Here is a 25,968-nt window from a genome sequence, read left to right as displayed (position 1 = left end):
TCTGAGGCAAGGATGATGGGGCTGCCTGTGGAAGTGGCTGGCTGGTGTGCACAGTGATGACTACAAGAGGTGATTCTAGGAGCTCTGTTTTTGCAACTGTGAGTTCATGCCCGCTCCACAGTATGGCCACTCACAGCACCGGGAAGGAAAGTTCTTAAAGTGTGTGAGGAGAGCACATTTCTATTGTGATACTTGAAAGAGAGAAATGGCAGAAAGGACAGAGGCAGATGTGGATTCAAATTCCCTCATGGCTGCTTAGGAAGGATGTTAACCTGTGTGGCTCTTCACCTGACCAAGCCTCAGCTTACTGGTGTTTAAAATGATGGAGATAATAATGAGTACCTTACAGATTAGTTTTAAAGATTATATAAGACGCTGCTTATGATTTCTAATTGCCCCAGTACAACATACAAAAATGTAGTAGCATGTGGGCACAGGTGTTTTGTGTTTTTTTCTCTCTTTTTTCCCCCCTTTCTTCCACCTTCCTTGCCCCACCCCCTCCAGTTCAAGCCGTTGTTTCTCAGTCTAGTTGTGTAGAACACAGCTCCCTGGCCCATGCTGGTGTTATGAGCCTTGCACTTCCCCCACCAGGCAGTCCGTCACCAGTCGTTGGTCGGCCGCTCACAGCAGCTCATGGAAGCTCTCGCTGGCTGCCTGCCGGCTGCTCACGATGGCTGCTGGCCACTCATGGCGGCACACAATAGCCCATGGGCAGCACACAGCAGCCGACGGCAGCTCACACCAACCTCTGGCTGCTCACGGCAGCCCAGCTCCAGGGAGAGCTGTTGTTCACAATCTTAGCTGTAGAGGGCGCAGCTCACTGGCCCATGTGGGAATCGAACCAGCGACCTCAGCATTATGAGCACAGCACTCCAACCACCTGAGCCACTAGGCCAGCCTGGCACAGCCACCTTTTAAGTCAGTTTCCAGAGTCACCACTCTATACATTACTTTCCTAAAGTTGATCTATGTGAAAACTTGGCTGGTTTTTATTTCCCATCTCCTCTATCACATCCATTCTATTCCAACTTTACCAAAAAAAGACAGTCCTCTCTTCCATTCCATATCTTCCTATGGAGCACAGGCCCCGTGATGTAAAAGCTTCCAGGTGTAAAGAGACAGGTGAAATATTAGGGCATATGTTAGAGTGAGTCCACGTGGCAAGAGAGAAGTGTGGTCCTGGGCACATGTCCTTTTGTAACTGAATTTGCTTTTGAACCCACAGGTTCTAGTCTACAGGAAAAAGATATTTTTAGTACTAGAAGAAGGAGGTTCCAGGTTTGGGAGATCATTGTTTCTGGCAGCAGCCTGACCTGAGATATCTGACCACAACTTCCTGACAGGCTCAGAGAGACAGTGGACGGAGCACAGCCTAGAATTGCCAGTGTTTCTTTAGAACTTGAGGAAATGATCAAGGCCCAGGTAAGGTTTGTTTTACCTATTTTATCCTTTGTTTCTCAGTGGATTTATGGAAGCTTCTAATGTCTGATGACATGAGACAGTAATGTTGATAAAACTCAGGATCTGTCGGAACATTAATTTAGATATAATTTTTTTTTTTTTTTTTTAGATATAATCTTAAAGACAGGATAAATTAGGAAGTCTGAGATATGTAAATCATAGGGTTCACACATAGTTCTTAATGTTGGGACATAGATAAGTGACTGTGTAAGATCCTGTGTGTTGCCTTAGCTTTGAACTTGCATCTACTTTTCTTGGCAGCCATAATAACAAAATAAAAATGAAAAGCTACATGATTTGCAATGTCTGAGGAGAAAGCAAACAAGTTCTTAGGGGAAGTAAACATTTCATTGCTCTTAGATCTTTAGAAATTTCTTTTGCTGACTCTACAGAGAGATTTTATGGTAGACAATGTCCTCAATATTAGTCATGTAATAAAGGCATAGGAAGTTTCCTTTAGCTTTTTCTTACTGTGTTCCTTGGAGTAAGCTAAGAGGCTAATGCCAAAGCAGAATTTGATTGGGCAGAATTCTTCAAAAGCAGTGTGCCTTGACGACACAGCCTTCTGTGGTGATGCGACATTAGCCAGGGGTAAAGCCTGGATTATCCAATAGAATGAATAGGCTGCTTGACCTATGAGTGGTCCTTCATGAAGAAAAATTCTCTCAACTAGATTTTTGTTACTGATTTGGCAGGAGACAGCTGAAAGTTCCGTTCTTTGAGAACAGTTTGGTGTACAGATATTGACAGAAATGTTCCCTTCCTTGTTTTCTCCCCCCTTCTTCCGCCTCCCGTCCCCCCCCCCCACCAACTCCGGTTCACGCCGTTGTTTGTCAGTCTAGTTGTGTAGGACACAGCTCCCTGGCCCATGCTGGTATTATGAGCCTTGCGCTACCCCCAGCTGAGGCAGTCGGTCGCCGGTTGTTGGTTGGCCCCTCACAGCAGCTCACGGCAGCTCTCGCCGGCTGCTGGCTGGCCACTAGCCATTCATGGCAGCACACAGCAGCCCATGGCAGCACACAGCAGCCCGCGGCAGCTCACGCCCACCTCTGGCTGCTCACTGACTTCTGGCTGCTCACTGGCAGCCCAGCTCCAGGAAGAGCTGTTGTTCACAATCTTAGCTGTAGAGGGCGCAGCTCAGTGGCCCATGTGGGAATTGAACCAGCGACCTCCGTGTTAGGAGAATGGCGCTCCAACCACCTGAGCCACTGGGCCAGCCCAGAAATGTTCCCTTCTTAAGCCCAGGTTCAAAAAATGAAGCCAGAGCCAATTATTTTTGTTTTGGTCTTTGTATTTTTAATTACTTAAATGATACATAGCTACATTTGCATGCAAGAGATTCAGGCAAACACAAGTTTTGCACCAAAAGAGAACATATAATTTCACCTTTTTTCTGCCCACCCTTGCACCCAGAGGGTAACAAATGTTAGTAGTTTGTGTTTCCAACCAGTTTCTTTCTGTAATTGACATGTGGTAGAATATATTTATATACATTTTTATATGTGAACATTTGTGTTTATACATATATAATATATATAAAGATATTTTTTACATGTCTGGGATCCTATGTATACAATTTGGAGGTTTAATCCTTTTTGCTTAATAGAATGCCTTGCATGTTATTGATATAACTATGTTTACATCTACCTCATTGATTTTAATGTTTGCATAGTATTTTATAGCAGGGAGGTGCTGTAATGTTTGCTTTTGATGGATGTTTAGATTATTGATAGTTTTTCACTTACATACGAATAATGCCCATTCTTATAACACATTGTTTTGTGTATGCAAATTGTATTCTAGTACTCTTATAGGTGAGGGAGAACTAATTAGTAGAATTACATGTGCGCTAGTCTGAATGTTTGTGTACTCAGAAAATTTGTATGTTGAAATCTTAAACCCCAAAGATGATGGTGTTAGGAGGTGGGGCCTCTGGGAGGTGTGTAGGTCATGAGAGTGAAGCCTGCTTGATTAGGACTAGTGTTCTTAGAAGAGAGACCCCACAGAGATCCCTCACCCTTCCATCCACCATGTGAGGACATAGCAAGAAGGTGCTCACTATGAACCAGGCAGTAGGCTGTCACCAGAATACAACCATGCTGGCTTCTTGATCTTAGACTTCCCAGCTTCCACAACTGTGAGAAATAAATTTCTGTTTTTATAAGCTACCTAGCGGTGGTATTTCCTTATAGTAACATGAATGAACTAAGACACCTGGCCCTATGGTATGTGAAATAGTTACAGTGTGCAGAATTTCTCGTGGGGAGAATGATCACAACATGCTCTTCTTCCTTTTTTCCACATCATCTATTCCACCTCAGATTGCATTGGAATTTGTTATTTACAGGGATCGTTATCATTTGAGGACGTGGCTGTGGGCTTCACCTGGGAAGAGTGGCAGTTATTGGATTCATCTCAGAAGGACCTCTACAGGGATGTAATGTTGGAGAACTACAGCAACCTAGTGTCATTAGGTAAGGACGCCATCACAACTGGTTGCCTTTTCTTTCTCATTCAGTGAATTCTGTAGGGTTCCTGAAATACTTCATGGTTTGGACTAAGGCACTGTGGGTGATACATTTTTATTGTCCTGTTTGGTCCCAGAATATATGCTCTTCCTTTCCAAGTAAAAGTTTTTACTTTACCGAGTACAAATGATATGGTACCTGAAATACAACTTTCTCGTTTTTGTGGATTCCCCAAGTGTACATACTTGGTGCCAAGTGTTCAGTGATTTCCCTTTCACAGGATGTCAAGCTACCAAACCAGATTCAGTCTTCCAGTTGGAGCAAGGAGGACCACCATGGATAGCAAAGGGAGCAGCCCATAATCCAACCTATCCAGGTGAGTGAGTGAAAACCAGGAAAATGGGGAGAGATGACACTAAATTTCCAGTTGGTCAGTGGAAGGTTGACACTTTTGAAATGTTTAGAGAACTTTTCTTACCGCAGTCGGTGACTGAGAAACCCAACACCTTTCTGGATTTCTGTTCTTTGTTGGGGCTGGTCGTCTTTTCCTGATATTAAACGGTGATGTTTTCCTTTTTTCAATTTTCGAGATCTTATTTCAGTCTGTCTTGATTTCTTACTTGGTTCCATTCTTCCCAGCGTGCTCCTGTTTTCTCCATTTCTTTTTCTGCAGCAGGCTCACTTCCTGTTCTCCACCGTACTTGCCATGAAATTCCTCTCTTTACCCATACAGCTTGCTTTGCACTTAGTACTGCTCTCTACTTCTGCTCTTTTGATAGGGCCGATATCCCTCCCAGACATCCACGTCATCTCTCAGGGCACTTCTATCTACTTAACACTCTCTGCTTCCCTAGCTTCTAGGTGCTGTTTTTTGAATCTCCTGCTGATTCTCATATTAAAAGTTTAATTCATTCTCAAGACCTAAGCTCTCTTCTTTTCTCTTCTGAAGAGTCCCAGATTGACCTCGGCTATTAATAGCTGATGTGCACTCTAACCCTCTATATGTTGCGAGCCACTGCCCCAGCTGCCCTGGGAAGTCCTACTTTCTGTATGCGAAACCACAATCCTTCTTTCTCCCAGATAATGTTTTCACCATCAAAGAGTATATTTCTATGTACTGAAGATTTAAACTGTCTGTATTCCAACAGGTATTCCCAAGTTGAAATCTCTCTTTCTATATTCTAATCTGCCCTCTACCTCTGTATTTTACCCACACCCAGAATAATTATCCAGGGAACTCCTTTTTCCTTCAGCTTCAGTGTCAGAACCAGACCATTTTCTTTATCCTGGTGAATCCTTTTACATTTTGCACATTTTATTTAGGTTCTGCTCTACACCCTGGTGCCTCATTTTTTTTGTTGCCTGAGTAGTCCCTATTTGCTCTATTATTTCTAAAGTTTTTTGCTGTTCCTATTAACTTTTGTTGTTTGAAAAAGCCTTTGGAGAATTCCAAACTCTCAATTCCCATCTCAGAGTAGACCATGATAATTAGACTTGCATTGTTTCAGTTGCTACATACATTGGCTCGTTTCAGTTTTTCTCTTAGTTCCTTTTGGTGTTACAGCTGCATTCCTCTGCGGGTGGGTGAAGGCATTAAAGCAGAGTGGAACTTGATGAGAAAACTTGAGGAGTGGGTGTTGGTTGGAAACACAAGAGGTCCACATACAGAGGGTGCCAAAAAAATGTATACACATTTTAAGGAGGAAAAAACTATTAAAATTGTAATACTCAATATATACCAATATACAAAAGATGAATATAAGTCACATTTGACTTCTGCAGTTACAAGAGGTGCTCAAAGTGGTTACCATCAACGTCTAGACCCTTCTGATTGTAAAGAACTACTGCTTGAGCAATGTTGACCAAAGTATCTACTTGAATACATTTTTTTTGGCACCCTGGCATAGTTAGAGGTTGAGAAGATAAAGAACCCAGCCAAGTAGAAGTAGAAGTATCCAAGCTATGGTAGGAGGAGAGTCAGAAGAAGATGTCGCAGAAACAAGTGACAAACATGTTCCAGAGGAGGACGAAGTGATATATTTTATTGAATGCCACAGATAATGTCAACCTGAGGACTGGCATCTACACATTTGATCATTTTGCATTTTTACATCCAGATAGTGCCTTTTTTCACTGTGAGCTCTTTTTCTCTCTATGAAGCTTCAGTGCACACTTGTAACTCCCTCTTTCCTGACTTCCTGTCTACTTTGTATCTACATCGTACAAAGTCACAGTCATATATTTTATTGTATTATTTTACTGGTTGGTATGAGGCTTCTTTTTCCATGTAGAGGAAAGGGTCTGTATCTTATTCTTACTTAGTATAAAGAGCATTACATCCATTCATCACATCATTCTCGAAAGCAGGTTTTGTTTTGTATCTTTTTTTTTTTTAAATATATTGGTTTTTCTTTTTCTTTTTCTTTTTTTTTGATATTGGGGAACAGTGTGTTTCTCCAGGGCCCATCAGCTCCAAGTCATTGTCCTTCAGTCTAGTTATGGAGGGCACAGCTTAGCACCAAGTCTGGTCACTTGCAATCTTCATTGCAGGGGGCACAGCCCACCATCCCATGCGGGAATTGAACCAGCAACCTTGTTGTTAAGAGTTCACGCTCTTACCAACTGAGCCATCTGGCTGCCCTTGTTTGGTATCTTTTTTGCCTTAATTTTTTTTTCTTTAGTCAGGGATGTATGTAAACTATGTGGAGCTTTTTCAACCCATAGACTTTGTCTCTTGAAACTCAGCTTTTGATTTGCTAGACACGGGGAGTAATCTGAGCATATGAAGTTTGAAAGGCTTGCCAGGAAATTCTGCTTTGATCCTTGTAGTTGAAGAAGCACCCTTCTCATATGCTCCGAGAGAGATTCAGATCTAATGAATGACAGAAATACCTTCCAAGTATAAAAATCCCATTTGGAAAGAGTTGACCGTGGTGCATACAATTTAAAAATTTTTAGCATTTGATTATGAGGCATAGACAGGGACTGCTTTACAAAATCAGAGAAAATTGAGCTTTGATTAATGTTACAGAGAGAATAAAGAACTTTTTTTGGAAGCATGATAAAATAATTTCTCCAAGAAAGATAGCAGGGTTTGGAATAAAAATAAGGGAAGGCTTTGTGTGTCAGTAATAATGTAAAAGAAGACTTTGGAGATGGAAATGAGGAAGCTGATGTGGGAGTCTTAATAGATTGACCTGTAGGAGACTACTGTGTTTCCTGGAAAATAAGACCTAGCTGGGCCATCAGCTCTAATGCATCTTTTGGAGCAAAAATTAATATAAGACCTGGTCTTATTTTAATATAATATAAGACCTGGTCATATAATATAATATAATATAATACCCGGTCTTATTTTAACTTTTTCTCCAAAAGACGCATGAGAGCTGATGGTCCGGCTAGGTCTTATTTTTGGGGAAATACGGTATATAAAAGGAAATGGCTGGTTACTCTGAATTTTATGTTAATTATTGGCTTAGAAAGTGTGGCTTTGGTTTTGTTTTATCTTTTTTTGCCAGTTTTATAGAGCCTTGCTTGATAGCTGATTGTAGCATTGTAGCAATAACAAGGCATAGACTAGAGTTCTAGGATACATGAAAGATAAGGCAGTTGAATATTTTGTTCTTGGTTGGGGAATGATTCTTCAGAATCTCTTAGTTGATGGGTATCAGAGGTGATGTAGGAACAGAGATTAAGGAAGAATGTGGCATTAGTTGAAAGTAAAAAATTTGGAGATGACTATATTAAGGAAATCATAATGGCAGTGGATATGATGAGCTATACCTGTGCTGTCCAGTGTGTTGTCCACTGGCCACACATAGCAATTATTGTTAAGTAAAATTACAAATTCAGTTCTGCTGTCACTGCAGCCATATTCAAGTGCTCCATAGCCATGCATATCTAGTGGATACCATATTGGAAAACATAGATACCGAGCATTTCTATCATTGCTGTAAGTTTTATTGGACAGCACTGTACAAGTTACAGTACGATTAAACTTATTGGAGAAGATGATATTTCCAGCAGTCAGTACAACTGTAACTCTTCTCTGGAACATGGGCAAATGGCTCAGGGACCTATTTTTAATTTCAGATGGACATACTCATATATGTGTCTGGATATGTTGGACCTTGTGAAATTATATCATAACTACATAGAAGTTAAGTATTGACTGCATACAGTATTACTCTAAATATGTAGTTCGTGTTTTTAGGAAAGTTTAATTTCGGCATGCAGTTGGGGTGAGAGGGGAGAGATTTAGTAACAAGGTGATTATTGAATTTTCTATCACAGTAATCTTAGAATGAGATAGTAGAGATCCTACACTCTGATTTCACAATTCTAACCCTTTGTTACTAAAACCCACATTGTTCGTTTGTTTGATAGCCATAGATAGGGTTTGATGTTTCTGGATGGGCTTGTCATATTCTCTGTGCATATCCCTCTCTCAGAATTTTAAAACGCGGAGTGCATGAAGCCATTGACCTGAGCCTTCTTTTTTTATGCGTTCTTCCTAAATTGTCTCATCTAGTCCCATGCAGTCCAAATATTTAAATAATGTTTATATGTGCATTAAAATTGTTAGCTTATGTCTAGACCTTTCTCCACACTCATAGATCTAACTGGTACGTCATATTCTTTCTTGAATATGTATTGTATTATGTCAGACCCAATCTGTGTCTCTAAATGGAGCACTCATTCTCCCCAAATGCCAAACCTATCTCCATAACCTTTCTAATTTTATTAAATAGTACCAGTACCTACAGAGGTCTGACAATTAAGTTTGCGAACTTGCCACCGTGTACTTACATTGGTAGCACTGTATAAACAGCTCGGTAAGGTTTCGTAACCTTGGTATATCAGTGTCTCACAGTTGTGTTCATGTCAACATGTGGCAGTGTCTTGCTGAGTGGTGTTCATTATTGTTATTGCATGTTTCTGTGTGCTGTCGTGAGAATGTCTGAGCTTGAATTAAAGCAACGAATGAACATTAAATTTCTTGTTAATTTGGTAAGAGTGGAAATGAAATCAGGGACATGTTAGTCCAAGTTTAATACCATGAAGAAAATAGCAGTGTACAAACGGATTAAACATTTTTCTGAGGGGAGAGAATGTGTCACTGATGAAGAGAGGTCAGGGCAGCCCGTAACAAGCAGAACTGATGAACACAATGCAAACATTCCTCGAATTGTGCGCCAAAATCATGTGTGAGAAGCATAGCAGACTAAGTAAACATCGACAGATAAATAGGAAAATCTTAACTGAAAATCTTGGCATGAGAAAGGTGTGTGCAAAAATGGTCCCAAAGGAGCTCACCAATGAACAAAAGCAAAGGAGAGACGAAATTTGCCAAAACCTTTTGGAGAGGCAGCACGGTGTTTTGGGCTGTGTTATCACTGGTGATGAAACATGGGTGTACCAATATGACCCTGAAACAAAGTGTCAAAGTGCACGGTGGAAGTCAGCCAATTCTCCACTACCAAAAAAGTTCCATCAGTCCAAATCAAGAGTAAAAACGATGTTGCTAACCTTCTTTGATATCAGAGGGATTATTCATTATGAATTTGTACCAACGGGCAAACAGTTAACCAAGTTTACTATTTGGAAGTGCTGAAAAGGCTGCGTGAAAAATTTAAGACGAAAACGACCTGAACTTTTTGCCAACAATTTATGGCTCTTGCATTACGACAATGCAGCATCCACTGTCTGTGAGGGAGCTTATAGCCAGTAAACAAATAACTGTATTGGAACACACTTCTTACTCTCCTGATCTGGCCCCTAATGACTTTTTTCTTTACCCAAAGATAAAGGAAATATTGAAAGAAAGGTATTTTGGTGACATTCAGGACATCAAGTATAATACGACAAAAACTCTTAATAGCCATGCCAGAAAAAGAGTTCCAAAATTGCTTTGAAAGGTGGACTAGGCGCTGGTGTTGGTGCATAGCTTCCCAAGGGGAGTACTTTGAAGTTGACCATAGTGATATTTAGCAATGAGGTATGTAGCACTTTCTCTAGGATGAGTTTACAAACTTAATTGTCAGACCTCATAGATGCTTAAGTTACATATTTGGAAGCTATCCTGGCTGCTTTCCTTTTCTACCCCAGCATTTGTTTTGACATCTCCATGATAGTCATTCATGTTGAAGCTACTGTTATGTCTTGCCTAAACTCCACCATAGCCTCCTGTGTATTCTCTCAACAATTTCATCTCTCCAATTCATTCTTATACAATAGTCATGTGACCTTTTGGATATATCAATTCAGAATGTATTGTATTCCTGCCAAAAAATGTTTCGTGGCTTACTGCCATTGCTCTTAGCATAAAATCCAATTTCTAACAATGTCTTCCTACATGATCTATATGTTCTCAATTCTACCAACTTTTCCAAACCTATCCATTTCTACTTCACTCAAGCTTGGGATAGTCTGGATACTCCAGCCTCTCCTGTTTCTTGATCCTGCCTAAGTTTTCAATGCCTCTAGGTTTTTCACTGGCTGTTCCCTCTTCTTGGCATGATCTTCATGTAGTTATTTGCATAATAATTGCTAATTTTCATCCTGTGATGTCAGCTCAATTTTTCTTGTGGATGACTAGTTTATGTAAGAGTGACCTACCACTACTCTACCTCCTCCTTCATACCACTGTTTTGTATTCTTTAATTTTCTTATTATTTTTTGCTTGTCTGTTCATTCTCACTTTCTTGCTTTATCTTTCTGTCTGTTTCTCACATTACTAGAACGACAGCTCCTTGGAGACAAATATATCACTCATTTTAAAAGGTGATCTAAAGTGGTCAATTTGGCTCAAATAAACTCTTATAAAAATTGAGAGAGAAAAAAGCTGCACTAAAAGTGACTAATATATTCTAATACAACATTCTAATGTATTCCCAACACTAGCCCATTCAGTGTTTGTTGGATGAATAGATCCATCCTTTTCATCTTCTTTTGTTCTGTTCCAGTCACAGTATCATTCTCTTTCTACTTCTGTCTCCGTTTTGCAAGGTCTGTTTGAAAAGAAGCCCAAGAAATACTTATTCATTGTAGAGTATCTATCATTTTTTCTAAAGTGGCTGTTTCTCCTTTTGCTTTTTTATAACATTGTCTTTTTTTACAGAGTATAGGATATATTTCCGTAGGGTACATTTCTCTTAGACTGGGATCTTATAAGAGATAGCCCAAACCATGGCATTTTTGTATCTTCCCCCCCCCCCCTAAAATTATCATGGATGTTTTTATTCTTCTTTTTCCTAGAAGAAATATGGGAGATTGATCATATGCAGTGGCACCCAGAAAACCAAAACGAGATTAAAACTTTGGAAAGATGTCAACAAAGTTATGCACTTGGAAATAATTTCGATTTATGCAAAAGTCTTGTTCCTTTAACACCAAGACACAATAAGTTTTGCTCACATTGTAAAAATTTGAAATCACATTTAGATTTTGTTATCCAGAATAGAAGATATGCAGGAAAGGATTCTGATGAGTTTAGTGTCTATGGGAAATCATCTCTCTACATCCAGCCTGATAAAGCTCTTACTGGAATTAAATATCATGGATGTGTTAAATCCAGTAGCACTAAATCACAACTCAGGGACCATCAAAAATCTTATTTAGGAAAGAAACCACATGAATGCAGTCAGTGTGGGAAAGCCTTCTCCAGGAAGGCACAGCTCATTAGACATCAGAGAATAGAAAGAGGAGAGAAACCCCATGGATGCAATGAATGTGGGAAAACATTCATGAGGAAGATTCAGCTCACTGAACATCAGAGAACTCACACAGGAGAGAAACCCCATGAATGTAATGAATGTGGAAAAGCTTTTTCCAGAAAGTCACAACTTATGGTCCATCAGAGAACTCACACAGGAGAGAAACCCTATGAATGTAGCGAATGTGGCAAAGCCTTCAGCCGGAAGTGCAGGCTCAATAGACATCAGCGATCTCATACCGGAGAGAAACTCTATGGATGCAGTGTGTGTGGGAAAGCCTTTTCCCAGAAGGCGTACCTCATTGCACATCAGAGACTTCACACAGGAGAGAAGCCTTATGAATGCAATGAATGTGGAAGAACCTTCTTTTTTAAGTCAGACCTGACCAAGCATCAGAGAATTCATACAGGAGAGAAACCTTATGAATGTAGTGAGTGTGAAAAAGCCTTCAGAAGCAAGTCAAAGCTCATTCAGCATCAGCGAACTCATACTGGAGAGAGACCATATGCCTGCAGTGAATGTGGCAAAGCCTTTGCCCACATGTCAGTCCTCATTAAGCATAAGAAAACTCATACCCGAGAGAAAACTACAAATTCACTAACGGTGGACAAAGCTTCCTCTGAGAGTCATAGCTCTTTGTATATGAGTGAACTCTTACAGGAGCAAAACTCTGTGAACACAGTACCTATGGAAGTGTCTTCTGTGGGAACTCAGCCCTTATTAAACGTCAGTGAGCTTTTAGGAGGTAGAAATGTATTGATTGTGAAACAGCCTTTTCCAAGAAGTCAAGCCTCAGTAGATAACCAGGAATTTGCACAGGGAATAAGTTTTGCAAATGCAGAGTGTGTGACCACACCTTCAATAGTAAATAATTATGTTTTATACGTTACAGATATTGTGTAGAAAAAAGTTGTCTGATGCCAGAAATGTGGAAAATCCTTCAGCAAGAATCCTGCACACATTATATATCAGAGCTCACTTAGGACAGAAATGCTATGGACGCAGTGCTTCTGTTAGAAGTTAGACTTGTTCAATATAAGTGAAATCATTGAACAGAAATGCAGTTACTGTGAGGAAGACTTTGCCTGGAGGTGATATTGTAGTTGATATCAAAGAATTCCCACTAGAACTTTAGGAAACAATGTGATGGTTTTCAATGATAAATTGTACCTCTTCACATGTCAGCATAGAAGGAGAACTCTAGAGATACAATGTGGAAGACATTTTTAGTAAAATGTGGGAGAACTCAGGAAAAAATACCACCTGAAAACAATAAAAGGTGGAAATTCTAACACCAAATTAATTCGTGTATCACAATTTTATAACTTGGGAATCTGGGAAAGACTTCTTTAATAAATGAAATCTTTTTGGACACCAGGAATTGCATTAAATAATGAAAACCTATTAATGTAATGAATGTAGAAACACAACTGTATTAGATTCTTATGGCTGCTCTACAGTTTACCACGAATTTAGAGGCTTAAAACAATACAAGTTTACTATCTTACAGTTCTGGAGGTCTGAAGTCTAAAATGCATCTCACTAAGCTAAAAGCAAGGTGTTGGCAGGGCTGCATTTTTGGAGACTCTAGGGAAGAATCTGTTTCTTTGTTCTTCCAGCTTCTAGAAGCTGCCCAATTTCCATGGTTTGAGACCCCCTTTCAGCTTCAAAGACAGCTACAGGTGCTCAGCTCTTTCATGACTCTAATTCTGATTTTTCTGCCTCCCTCTTCCACATTTAAGGACTTTTGTGATTACATTGGGCCTACCCAGATTATTCGGGATAATGTCCCTATCCTAAAATCAACTAATTAGCAACCGTAACTCTATCTGCTACATTTATTCCCCTTTGCTGTATAACATAACATATTTACCAGTTCTGGAGATTAGGATGTGGACACTCTGCCCCCCATTGATTCATATCCATCCCAAATTCAAAATGCATTCACCTTATCTCAACATATCCCAATGTCTTAATCTACTACAGCACCAACTCAAGGTCCAAAGTCTCATCTACATTTTATTAGCTCAGAAGTGCCAAATCTCATCTAAATCAAGTATCAGTGAGGGCTCTGGGTACAATCCATTCTGAGGCATAATTCCTCTCTATCTGTGAACTTGTGAAACTCAAAAAACAATTACATGGCCCCAAAATATTTCATTTTATTTCCTACCTTAATTTCCCTTTGTCATGGAATGTAACATAGGTTCTGGGGATTAGGATATGGACATTTTGGGGAGCCTGTCATTCTCCCCACCACAAAAACATTAGTTTTCAGAGAATTCACACTGCGATAAATTCCTACTTAGCCATTGAATAAATTTGGAAAAACATGTTCACAGAGAAGCAATTATCTATAGTAATTATGATCTGAATAATCCTTTTTTATATAATCAGAGAATCTTACATTGTGATTGTTGCATATGAAATGCTCTTGGGATGTATAAATCAAATTATCAGCACTGCAATAGAACTCTTAAATATCCTAAAGAAACGTGAGATTTATGATGCTGAGAATGTTGCCAAACATACATTGGTATCCTGAAATTCTATAGATTAATATATCCTATTCTAAGTATAGAATGCATATACTATAATGCACCCAAATACTGACCAGTATTTTTTGCAGCCAATTCCAACAGCTCCTTTTTCTTTAACAATAAATATTTAATGTATGTACCCTTCACCTTAAAAAATATACAAAATATATGAATGGACTATTTTCAGATATTGGATAATAGGGAGCTCAGGACAGCTATCCCTGAGAGACAGAAAACAAATTAAGTGAGCCGTATGATTGTGGCAGCTTACTGCCTGGAGAGTTTCATTCTGCAGCATGTGGAGGAGAAACTCCGACAGATCCCAGCAGTCTCCCTCCATTGAGATGGAATTTAGAGTATGGAGGATTCAAGATGGCTCAAATTCGTGGGGCAGATTACAGGAGAGGAGAGACCTGCACCCAGAGGGTGAGAGCCTCAGAGTTCTGTAGTGTTCCCCGACAAATTTTTAAGTTGTAATCAGCACACATGTCTGAGGAAACTCCTTAGGCTGGAGAAAGAACTGCTGGAAACGAACAGGCAGAACCATCTTTGGAGCTTGCACAAGGTTGGGAATAATTTGTGTTTCCACAAATTATTGTGTTTCCACACCAGCTGGAATGGAAACAATACCTAACATTTGGAGAATCACAGTGGAAGTTCAGAAGAATATTGCCTCAGTAGGTGGCTCAAAGTGGATCCAGACTAAAGGCTCCTATGAACCCTCCTACTAACGCATAAATGCAAGCCACTAAAGGACCAAACTTTGCAAATAATTCAACTGCCAGAACAAAGCCGATAGTATTTAAAGAAATAGAAATCCTTCAACATTGCATAAATATAAGGTATACAATGTGTTGATTTGACACATTTGTATATTGCAATATGGCAAAATAGATTTAATGTCATTTTCCTTCTTTCCATTATGAATAATGAAAACTTACACAGAGATTTAGCCTTTGTAACTTATGGTAAAAACAAACATATACTGATAGGTCTTTTTCACATCATTAATGATCATCACAAATTGAAGAAGCATGTGTCACTACAGGGATTAATGTCATTTGAGGTTGTGTCTGTGCCCTTTACCTGGGATGAGTGGAGGTTACTGGTTCTGCTCAGAAGAACCTATATCAGGATGTGGTGTTGGAGAATTATAGAAACCTGTGACACTAGTTGAAGATGATTGCCCTGTGTCATTCAGAGTGTGCATAGCCAATAGCCTTTTCTTCTACGGTTGACCTGACTTTCAAAGAGCTTCAAGATACTGGACTTGAGTTGAGAGGTGATAGGTTTAGTTCCTATTCTGTTCCCAGATAGAACTTAATGTGCTCTTACCTTGGACAGATCTTTAATCTGCCAAAGTGAAAATGTGTCAGTTCCTGAAACATTTTTTGCTCTTCCTAGACATCCCCCACCAAGTCCAATGATAAGTGTCCAAGTCTTTGTCATTTCCCATGAACAGGCTGTCAAGCTACCAAACCAGATATGATCCTTAATTTCAAGCATGGAGAAGAGCCATGGAGACTAGAAGATGAATTACAATGTCAGTGCTTTTCAGGTGAGTGAGCAACTGAGAACCAGTAAGATGTGAGACCTAGAAAGTAAATTAGATGGCCAGGAAAGGGTGACCCCTTGCAAATGCGTTTAATAAGGCTGAAACTTTGAAGGTCATTACAAATAAAATCATCAACAAGGCTCTGTTTTGCTTGGTGTTTCAAGGAAGATGTGCCTCTTTTTAACTCTTCAGATTGATTAAATGTTCAGTAGGATGTTGTTTTCAGCTTTCAGACTTCCTCTCCTACTTCCTCTCTGGAAATGTCACTTTCTGTTTCCTCTACATCTCTTGTTTTTACTCCTTTACCTGATCAAATAATGTAATTCTTCCAGTTAATACAGCAGCACCTTTAATCCTGGGGTGAGGCTATTTGGCCCACTGTCCAGGTGGACTTCTGTGGGCCATCTGAGGTTGTATCAAAGCAAGTTAGAAGGTGGGACTGTTGACCACAGTGGTGTTCTCTAAATTAAAGCCTTGGAAAGGTTCATTGTCTGTTGCATGCTGAATGAATTAGGGAAGAAAGAATCATTAAGAGAGGATAACTATACTTATCTGTAAGTGAGAAGCTGAGGATCCTTCATTCTAACCTGCTTCCCCCAGATATTTGTTCAACACTTAAGTTGGCATCTTTCCTTGGTAGTCATTTGTATATAATGGATGGACTTTCTTTATTCTCTGGGCATCTTCTAAAGTCTTCAGACTCAAAGAGCATGAAGCTTCATCCTTTTCTATTTCTAACACTTGTTCCCAGTGTGAGTGCTTTCAATTTCATGGCCTTGATAGTACTATTTATATGCTTATGATCCCCAAATTTCTGTCTACAGGCCAGACCTTCCCTTATCCCCACACATTCAGTTGGATATTTCATTTCTGCATGTGAAGATCTATCTAATTGCCACCTCAAACTTCATGTCACTCCTAGTTCCTTTTTTTACACCACAAATCTAATTTATTAGCAAGTCTGTTATTTACTTTCTTTTTCTCATATCCTGAGGTCCTCCACTCCTTTCTGTAACTGTTGTTTTCACTCAAGCTCATTATCTCTTGCCAAAATTATTATAGTTTTCTTGAAAATACTCTCACTTCTCACTATTCTCCACATAATGGCCAGGTTTTTTTGGTTTTGTTTATTTTTATTTTTATTTATTTATTTATAAATAAACAAATTTGTATTTTTATTTATTTATAAAAAGTGATGGAAGTCAGTGTTTCCAACCTCCTCAACCCCAAAATTCATGAACATAAAAATAAACTTAGAAGCATGTAGATTTTTGAAGATACCAAGTTTTGACTGTTAGCTGGGTAGAAATAAAGGTATATAGAAGATAATTAAAACACCATGTAGAAAGAACAATCTTCTGAGTTGGAAGATGGAGGGAAAGATTTAAAATATAAGCTAAGAAAAATGCTATATGACATAGCAGATCTTTACCAATTTTCACAACCACAGTCCACAAGCCTAAAAATAGTATATATGTCACAATAGTTAAGATTGTGACACACTTGCCAGTGTGATAACATACACACAGGATGACATTTTAAAAATGAAAATCAGGACATGTCATCTCTCTCTCTCACTATTACCTTGAATGTCATCCTGTTACTATTAGCATAATATCCAGATTTTTTCCAGGATCCTCCACATGTGAGCATTTCTTGACTCCTATCTAAATTTTTATTTACTTCTAATGTAAATATTTTTGGAAGTGCAACGTACACACAGAAAACTATACTAGTTTATGGGTATAGCTCCATTAATTTTTATAGTCAGCACATTGTAATCAGCACCTAGATCAAGAGTACCACAGTATTGTGCAGGATGCCATTTGTGAATATAAAATAATTTATCCATTCTACATTCAGGCCATTATGAGTATTGTAATGTGTTTCCTTTATTTTAAAATTTTCTCCTTTTGAAAATATTTGTTTCTAAATAGTTTAGACCTCATGGGAAATCTCAAAATTATCCACAAATTTCTTGCACATTCTTTTTGCAGATTTCCCAAGTGGTAATATTTTACCATATATCCTCTTATCATATTTTATTTGTCTCTATCTAACTATCATTACACACACACACACACACACACACACACACACACACACACACACATACATACACAAGTACATAATGTTTTTCAGAATTCTTTACCCCTGAATACTTAAGTGTATTTCTTAGAAACAAAGTCATTTTTTTTTACATACCCAAAATAGTTATCAAAATCAGAATATTAACACTGATACAGAACTATTACCCAATCTACAGAACTTATTTAAATTTTACTGATTGTCTCACTAATGTTTTTTATATTAAATTTTTTTCCCCTGGACCTCTTGTTATCCAGCTCATTCTGTTGTGGGTACACTGGCTCTCAAGCAGAAGTCAGATCGCACTAATTATGACTCAACTCTGTTAGGGAAGAAACCACCTGGATGCAATGAATGTGCAGTGAATACTTATAAACCGTTTATGACCATGCCTCAGAAAACTCATGCAGGAAAGAAATCTCACGAATGCTATGATTGTAGGAAAGCCTTTCCCAGTAAGTTGAAGCTAATTACTCATCAGGAAACTCACAAAGGGGAGAGATCATTTGGATGCAATCAGTGTCAAAAAGCCTGCGTTACGAAGTCAGCACTCATCTATCATCAGAAAACTCATCATAGGGAAGGGAAATCCTATGCATGCGGTAAATGTGGGAAAGCTTTTCCTTGGAAGTCAAAACTCATTTTACATCAAAGAACTCATTCAGGAGAGAGACCCTTCAGATGCAAAATATGTGATAAAGCCTTCATGATTAGGACACATCTAACTGTACATCAGAGAACTCATACAGGAGAGACCCCTTATGAATGCTCAGACTGTGACAAAGCCTTCTCAAAAAAGGCTCAGCTCATGATTCATCAGCAAATTCACACAGGAAAGAGACCGTATGGATGCAGTGAATGTCAACAGACTTTCATCCAGAAGTCAGATCTCACTAATCATAAGAAAACTCATCATGCAGCAGGGAAATCCCGTGAATGCAGTGAATGTGGGAGGGTTTTGTCCTCTAAATCAACTCTCATTGTGCATCAGAGAACCCATACAGGTGAGAAACCCTTCAAATGTATTGTATGTGATAAAGCCTTCACCTCAAAGGCACATCTCATTGTACATCAGAGAATTCATACTGGAGAGAAACCCTATGAATGCTTGAATTGTGAGAAAGCCTTCTCCACCAAGGCACATCTCATGATTCATCAGCGAATTCACACAGGAGAGAGACCATACATATGCAATCAATGTCAAAAATCCTTCGTTACAAAATCAGCATTCATCTATCATCAGAAAACTCGTCATAGAGAAGGGAAATCCTATACATGTAGTAAATGTGGGAAAGCTTTTCCTTGGAAGTCAAAACTCATTTTACATCAGAGAACTCATTCAGGAGAGAGACCCTTCAGATGCAGAATATGTGATAAAGCCTTCATGGTTAGGACCCATCTCACTGTGCATCAGAGAACTCACACAGGAGAGAAGCCTTATGAATGCTCAGACTGTGATAAAGCCTTCTCAAAAAAGGCTCAGCTCATGATTCATCAGCGAATTCACACAGGAGAGAGACCGTATGGATGCAATGAATGTCAACAAACTTTCATCCAGAAGTCAGATCTCACTAATCATAAGAAAACTCATCATGCAGCAGGGAAATCCCATGAATGCAGTGAATGTGGGAGGGTTTTGTCCTCTAAATCAACTCTCATTGTGCATCAGAGAACCCATACAGGTGAGAAACCCTTCAAATGCAGTGCATGTGATAAAGCCTTTACCTCAAAGGCACATCTCATTGTACACCAGAGAATTCATACCGGAGAGAAACCTTATGAATGCTTGAATTGTGAGAAAGCCTTCTCTACTAAGGCACATCTTATGATTCATAAGCGAATTCACACAGGAGAGAGACCTTACGAATGCAATCAGTGTCAACAAGCTTTCATCCAGAAGTCAGGCCTCACTAACCATCTGCAAAATTGTCATGCAAAAGTGAAGTCCTATGGTTGCAGCGAATGTGGGAAAGTTTTGTCCTGTAAGTCAACCCTCACTATACATCAGAGAACCCATTCAGGTGAGAAACCCTTCAAATGCAGTGTATGCGATAAAGCTTTCACAGCTAAATCCTATCTCACTGTACACCAGAGAATTCATACAGGAGAGAAACCATACGAATGCTGTGATTGTAAGAAGGCATTTGCTACTTTGTCAACTCTCATTAGTCATCGGAGAACTCACACAGGAGAGAGGCCCTATGGATGCAATGAATGTCAAAAAGCCTTCTTTCGGAAATCAGCTCTTATTAATCATCAGCAAACTCAGCACAAAGGAAAATCCTCCATGGGAATGTGAGAAAGTTTTTTTGATTAGTCCTATCTGTTCATAGACTCATACAGAATAGAAATGCCATAAATACTGTGTTTATAATAGACTCTTCTGGAACTCCTATACGAAAGAAACCTTATAGATGTAATGTAAGTTGTAACCCTTCCATTTGAAGACATCCCCTCTTTAGACTATAGGGATCTTACCAAAGGAGAAACATTATAAATGCAGTGATTGTCAAAAGGCTTCATTTGAAAGTCAGAGGCTGTGCATCTAGGAGGCAACACTGTGGATGTGGTGAAAGAAGAATAATTCTTTTCCCAATCATATTTGTTATACATTAGGGTATTCATTCAGGAGAGGGCAAATGCAGGAAAACCAAGAAAAATATCATCTCAGTGTGCATAAAAATAAAAATTTCAGGACTGTCTTGATATTGAGAGTATTCCCCCAAAAGTGAAAACTCCTTGACTATTTTGTACAGGAGAGAGACCCCATAGATGTGGTGAATGTGGTAAAGTCTTCCCAGTTAACGCATATCTTCCTTACATCGGCAAATTCATATAGGAGAAAAACGCTGTTCATGTAGTGAAGCCATCATCTAGATGTCAGAGCTCACTAATCATCAGCAAACTCATAATAGATAAATTCTATTGAAATAGGGAATGTAGAAAGCTTTTGAAAATGACATATTATACACCAGGTACTTAATTCAGGAGAGAATCCAAGGGATACAGCTAATGTCTGCCTTTGATCATTGCACAGCAAGAATGAAATAATATGAATTGCAGTGATGGTCTAAAATGCTTTTACAATTTAAAATTCAGAGCTCCTTAGTTACCCACTAAGTCACATAGCAGAGTGACCCTGTTCCCAGACAAAATAATTTCTAAATTCAATGAAGGTATAAAATCCTTAAGGAATCATTTTATTCCAGCAAATATACACAAGAAATACTCTGATTGTAGCCACTGAAAATGCTTTCTGTGGAGGATTAGTTATCATCAAGCAACATAAGCTCTTAAAAATGGAATTTGGTTCACACAGAGATTTTATGAATGCAGTGAATGTGACGAAAGCATCAGTGCTGAGTTACATTTTTGTAGTACATGAATTTATTTCTGCACATCTGACCATATCTTACATTTTGATGCATGTTACGGTCAATAGAATGTCATTATTTAATTGTCAGCATTTTTCTGTTTGATGGCATTTTAGATTTGAGTAAGTAAGCTTGGAAGCTATATAGGATGAAATCATTTTATAAGGGTTTAATATAATTGTAGAAAGGATTCCAGAATATTCTACAAATATTAGACGTTTTCGCTGTGCAAATAAAATAACAGTGCCATTTGAATATATGAAAAAATCAGAACACAATAAGGATCAGTTGAATAGTAATAGGTTTGTAGTGGTTTTGTTGTGGGCTCTATTACATAATTTGGACTTTCTAGGCAACTTACTGTTTTGGAATTACATGAAGGAATATAATGTTTAGGGTTCAATAAATTCTAGAATAATGAGTAATCTAGTATAAATAGTAATGTTCTACTTCCTTATAAATCAAAATATCTTGTAATACTGTGTTTCCCCGAAAATAAGACCTAGCTGGACCATCAGCTCTAATGCATCTTTTGGAGCAAAAATTAATATAAGACCTGGTCTTATTTTACTATAATGTGAGACCAGGTATAATATAATGTAATGTAATATATACTTAATATAATACCCTCTCTTATTTTACTGTAATATAAAACTGGGTCTTACATTAATTTTTGCTCCAAAAGACGCATTAGAGCTGATGGTCCAGCTAGGTCTTATTTTCAGGGAAACACGGTAAGTAAGTTGAGTAATTAATAAGTTAAGGAATTGTACCACATAAGTTTGCTCTCCTTATTTTTATTTCCATTTATAATATTTCTGCTAACTGTGATGACCCATCACTACATTTTTCTAAAGCCTTAGTAACTATCCAAAGGTAATAAAAAATTTACATGAAATACTGAAAAACAAGCAACAGAAGGGGAAACACTTGGGGTTACATGTGGTGAGTTCACATGTGTATAATTCAAGTGCTGGGGCACAGAAGAACTCTGTTTATTATGATAACTTGTCCACGGGCACACAAACGTCCTCTCTTAGCATTTTCTAAAATGCCTGATATTTTACTAGTATTAAGAATCACATTGAAGAAACTGGAATTCTTAAACATTGCTAGAAAGTAAAATGGTTCAGTTGTTGTGGTTCTTCTAAAAAGTTGAATATAGAACTACCATATGACCCAGGAATTCCACTCCTAGATATGTAGGAGACATATATACCCAACAGAATTATATACCCAACAGATATATACCCAACAGAATTGAAAACATATACTTAAATACTTGTACATGAATGTTCATAGAAGCACTATTCACAGTAGCCAAAAGGTGGAAACAACCCAAATTCCTATCAGTGTAGAAATAGGTAAACAAATTGTGCCATGTGTGTATACATATACACACACATATATATGTAATGGAATATTAATCTCATAAGTGAAGAATTGATACGTGTTATAACATGAAGGCACCTCAGAAACATGCTAAGTGAAAGAAGCCAGACACAAAAGACCACATATTGTATTTCTATTTATATGAAATGTGTAGAATATGTTTATAGAGATACAACGAAAATTGGTGTTTGCCAGAGCCCGGGGAGAAGGGAGAATGGAGACTGATGGGTTCATGGTTTATGGGGTTTTCTTTTCAAATGAAAATATTTTGGAACTAGATAGAGATGGTGTTTGCGTAGCATTGTGAATGTCAATGAATTGTATACTTTGAAATGGTTAATTTTATATTATGTGAATTTTGACATCAATAAAAATATATTTGAAAAGAATAACATTGCAAGAACCCTGGCACTCAAAATAGATAAAATCAACAGTTATTTATGAAAAAAAAACTGCTTAGCAAAACAGGTGTAAATATATCTTCTTTAACTTAATAGATATTAGCTACTAAAACGTTTCAGCTAACATTGTTTTTTTGTGTGTTTTTTTTTCTTGGAAACACAGTTCATTTGGGTTTTGGCATTAACATTCATTAGCACATAAGCTGTAGACAAAAATTTACAGAAAATATTGAAGCAAAAACAAAACTGAGAGAAAATAATTCACATCTGTAAACTTATAAATAAGATACAACTTCTTTACAACTAAGAAAATTAGCCTTCTTGAAAATCAGAAAGAGACCGCCATTATTGTTCTTGGTGGTGTTAACCCTGGTCCACCTTCGGAACACAAGTGTTCTGTGTCAGTGTCACCTGACAATGCTGACGTGGAAGTATTCTATAACACATCTTGCCTTTCATAACAAGCAAAGGGCATTAAGTCGTAAGCCCTCTATTTAATCTATTAGACTAAAGCATGTCTGGAGTTAAAGAATATTTGCAAGCTGGTCTTTACATGCTTTTTTCAGAACTGAGCATGACTCCCAGTCCCCAGATAAGGTGTACACCACTAACTCAGGTGGCTGATGGATGGTTTTTTTTTTTTATTGGGGTGACAATTGTTAATGAAATTACATAATTTCAGGTGTACAATTCTGTATTACATCATCTATAAATCCCACTGTGTGTTCACCACCCAAAGTCAGTTCTCCTTCCATAACATTGTTTTTAATGATGAGACTTTAAAGGTATTTCCTACTTGTTCAGCAATGAAGTACACATGTCTGCTGCCACTTTTTCTGCTAAATTCTGCTGGAGGTCTTAACCAGCATGCCAATAATAAAACCTGAAGGATTTACATTACAAATCGGAAATGAGGGAAATTGTCCTCATTTGCAGATGATATGATTGCCTATGTGGAAAGACAGGAGAATCCACAGACAACCATGTACAATAAGAGTCAGTAGGATCACTGGATACTTGGTCGATACGCAGCTTCGGTTAGGTGCTAGGCACCAGCAATAATCGGAACATTTTTGAAAAGTACTCTCTTCACAATAAAAGTTACAAGAGTTTGTAAGATTTCTACCACTTTATTGAAAGATCTTTAAAATGACCAAAATAAAGGAAGAGTCAGATTGGTTATTCAATGTGAAGGCTCAGAATCACAAAGATAACTGTGTACCTCCAGTAAGTCTCTTAAGTACCAAGATGCAGATAAACATCGTTAAACATGCAAGAACCGAGGGACTATAATTTCTATCAAGTTATTGCAGAAATTTTTGAAACATGAATTTTACCCATAAAGTATAAACAGATAAACAATGGCAAAAGAACTGAGCATAAGCCCCAAATCCATTTAACCATAGATATGTCTTTAGTAAATTTATTATGACAACTTCTGCATGTGAATTTTAGTCATAGATTCTAATGTAAGTGCTAAAAAGACCTCTTTTTAATAGGGAAAGACGGTAAAAGATAATGTAAGAATGTTGATCTCATCATTTTAGTCTAGGGAGGGAGGTAAATATCTAAACTGACTTAAAATATAAAAGAATAAGTACACGTGAAGTAAAAAAGAAACATCCAGAAAAATCTGTGGTTAATCCTGGAAAGTAGAAGGAAAGAAAGAGGAAATAGAACTGAATGAATTACATCATTGCTCATTGGAGGGACTCAAGAAATGGCAAATGGAGTCACTTTTGTTGGCCATGCTACCTTGGTGCCAGCACAGTTGAAGAAGACAAATTTGGGGATGGCCTGAGAGGTGGGTAGGACTGGCAGGAAAGCGCAGGACTCCTGCAAGAATATGAGCACAGCATCGTGACAGAGCTTTCCCAATATCTGGATGACTCCGCGACCCAAGCAGAGATCATGTCCTTAACAAGGAGACACCAGAACTCAGGGTCAAGCATGAACATGACAGATCTCATCACCGTGACCCTGAGTGGGAGCAGGACTTGGAGATGAGGATCCGTTTTGCAGACTCCAGTAGGGCCATCCCAGCATGGCGCTGAGAATGCCCTGTCTATCCCACAACCCCTTAGACACACAGGTCACTGCAGGGGAAGTTTTTCAGGAAAGTTTCTGTCAGCTGCACCAGCTGTTAATTAGTTCGTCTTAGTAACCCCCAGGAGCTGCTGATGCCGACTTATCTTGGGACTGACATTTACAGCTTCTTTGTAGATACATCACAGTCCCTTCGCAGGTGACAGGGTAAATGCAGCAGCTCTTTGGAGAGATGAATTCAGGGGATCTCAGGACACATAACTGATGCATGTGGCTCTGATGGCCACAGTTCTGCTGCCAGTTCCAGTGACAGAGATCAACGCTGGTGAGTGTTTCACTGTGACTCAGACTTGAATAAGGTTTGGGAGAGAGTGTCCGAGAGGAGAGGGCAGGTGAGGAACTGGCCAGGAAAGGTCTTCTCTTGGATCTCAGGAACAGCTGTGCCTCAGTTCTGGACCCTGTCTGGGCTGACAGAGTGATGAGAGGGTGACATAGTGGAGAACCCAGAGTAGGCAGAGGGTGGGCGTGGGGACTCACTCAGCTGGACCGGACTAGGATATTGCCGAGGCTGTGGCAGCCTAAGGGGAAAGGTTTGCTCTCCCCCTTTTTCCCATTAAGAGTGGGGACGAGGTTTTCCATTGTCTCAAACCACTGAGAACTGGACTCAGAGCCGTTGACCAATATGTCTTTGGTTGTAGTCCCTGCTCTCTGCACACACATGCTCATGCTGACTCACCCTGCTCCAGTATTGCCCTCACAGTCACATTTCAGAATTTGGATGGAGCTGGAGACGTGGATAAGCCTGGGTCCTAGTGGGCTGGTAACAGCATGCTTTTCTTCATTACTGAAAAGCACCATTTAAAAGCGACACTGAGTAACAATCCAATCTTTGGAACCAGGAACAGCTTTTTTCCATTTCCTCTGCCTC

The 25,968-nt window shown here is 38.8% G+C and overlaps 1 protein-coding gene across 3 annotated transcripts in view; it reads left to right on the top strand.

Moving 5' to 3' along the window:
• LOC308489714 (uncharacterized protein) overlaps positions 1-22,975 on the top strand; it is a 28,187-nt gene extending 5,212 nt beyond the window's left edge. For 2 of the 3 annotated variants that reach the window (XM_081031254.1, XM_081031255.1), the window contains exons 3-6: positions 1,226-1,422; positions 3,809-3,935; positions 4,210-4,305; positions 11,187-13,020. In XM_081031254.1, the coding sequence (XP_080887380.1) occupies positions 1,408-1,422; positions 3,809-3,935; positions 4,210-4,305; positions 11,187-12,547 (1,599 nt within the window). In that variant the 5' untranslated portion in view covers positions 1,226-1,407 and the 3' untranslated portion in view covers positions 12,548-13,020. Of the gene's footprint in view, positions 1-1,225; positions 1,423-3,808; positions 3,936-4,209; positions 4,306-11,186; positions 13,021-15,646; positions 15,743-18,084; positions 21,675-21,913 lie in introns of those variants that run through there. The other variant, XM_081031253.1, reaches the window with a different exon arrangement.
• Positions 22,976-25,968: the final 2,993 nt, after the last annotated feature.

The sequence above is a fragment of the Rhinolophus hipposideros genome (assembly GCF_964194185.1).
Source record: "Rhinolophus hipposideros genome assembly, chromosome: 21".
Lineage (NCBI taxonomy): Eukaryota > Metazoa > Chordata > Mammalia > Chiroptera > Rhinolophidae > Rhinolophus > Rhinolophus hipposideros.
The sequence above is the reverse complement of the archived record's forward strand: the minus strand, read 5'-3'. Positions and strand labels throughout refer to the sequence as shown.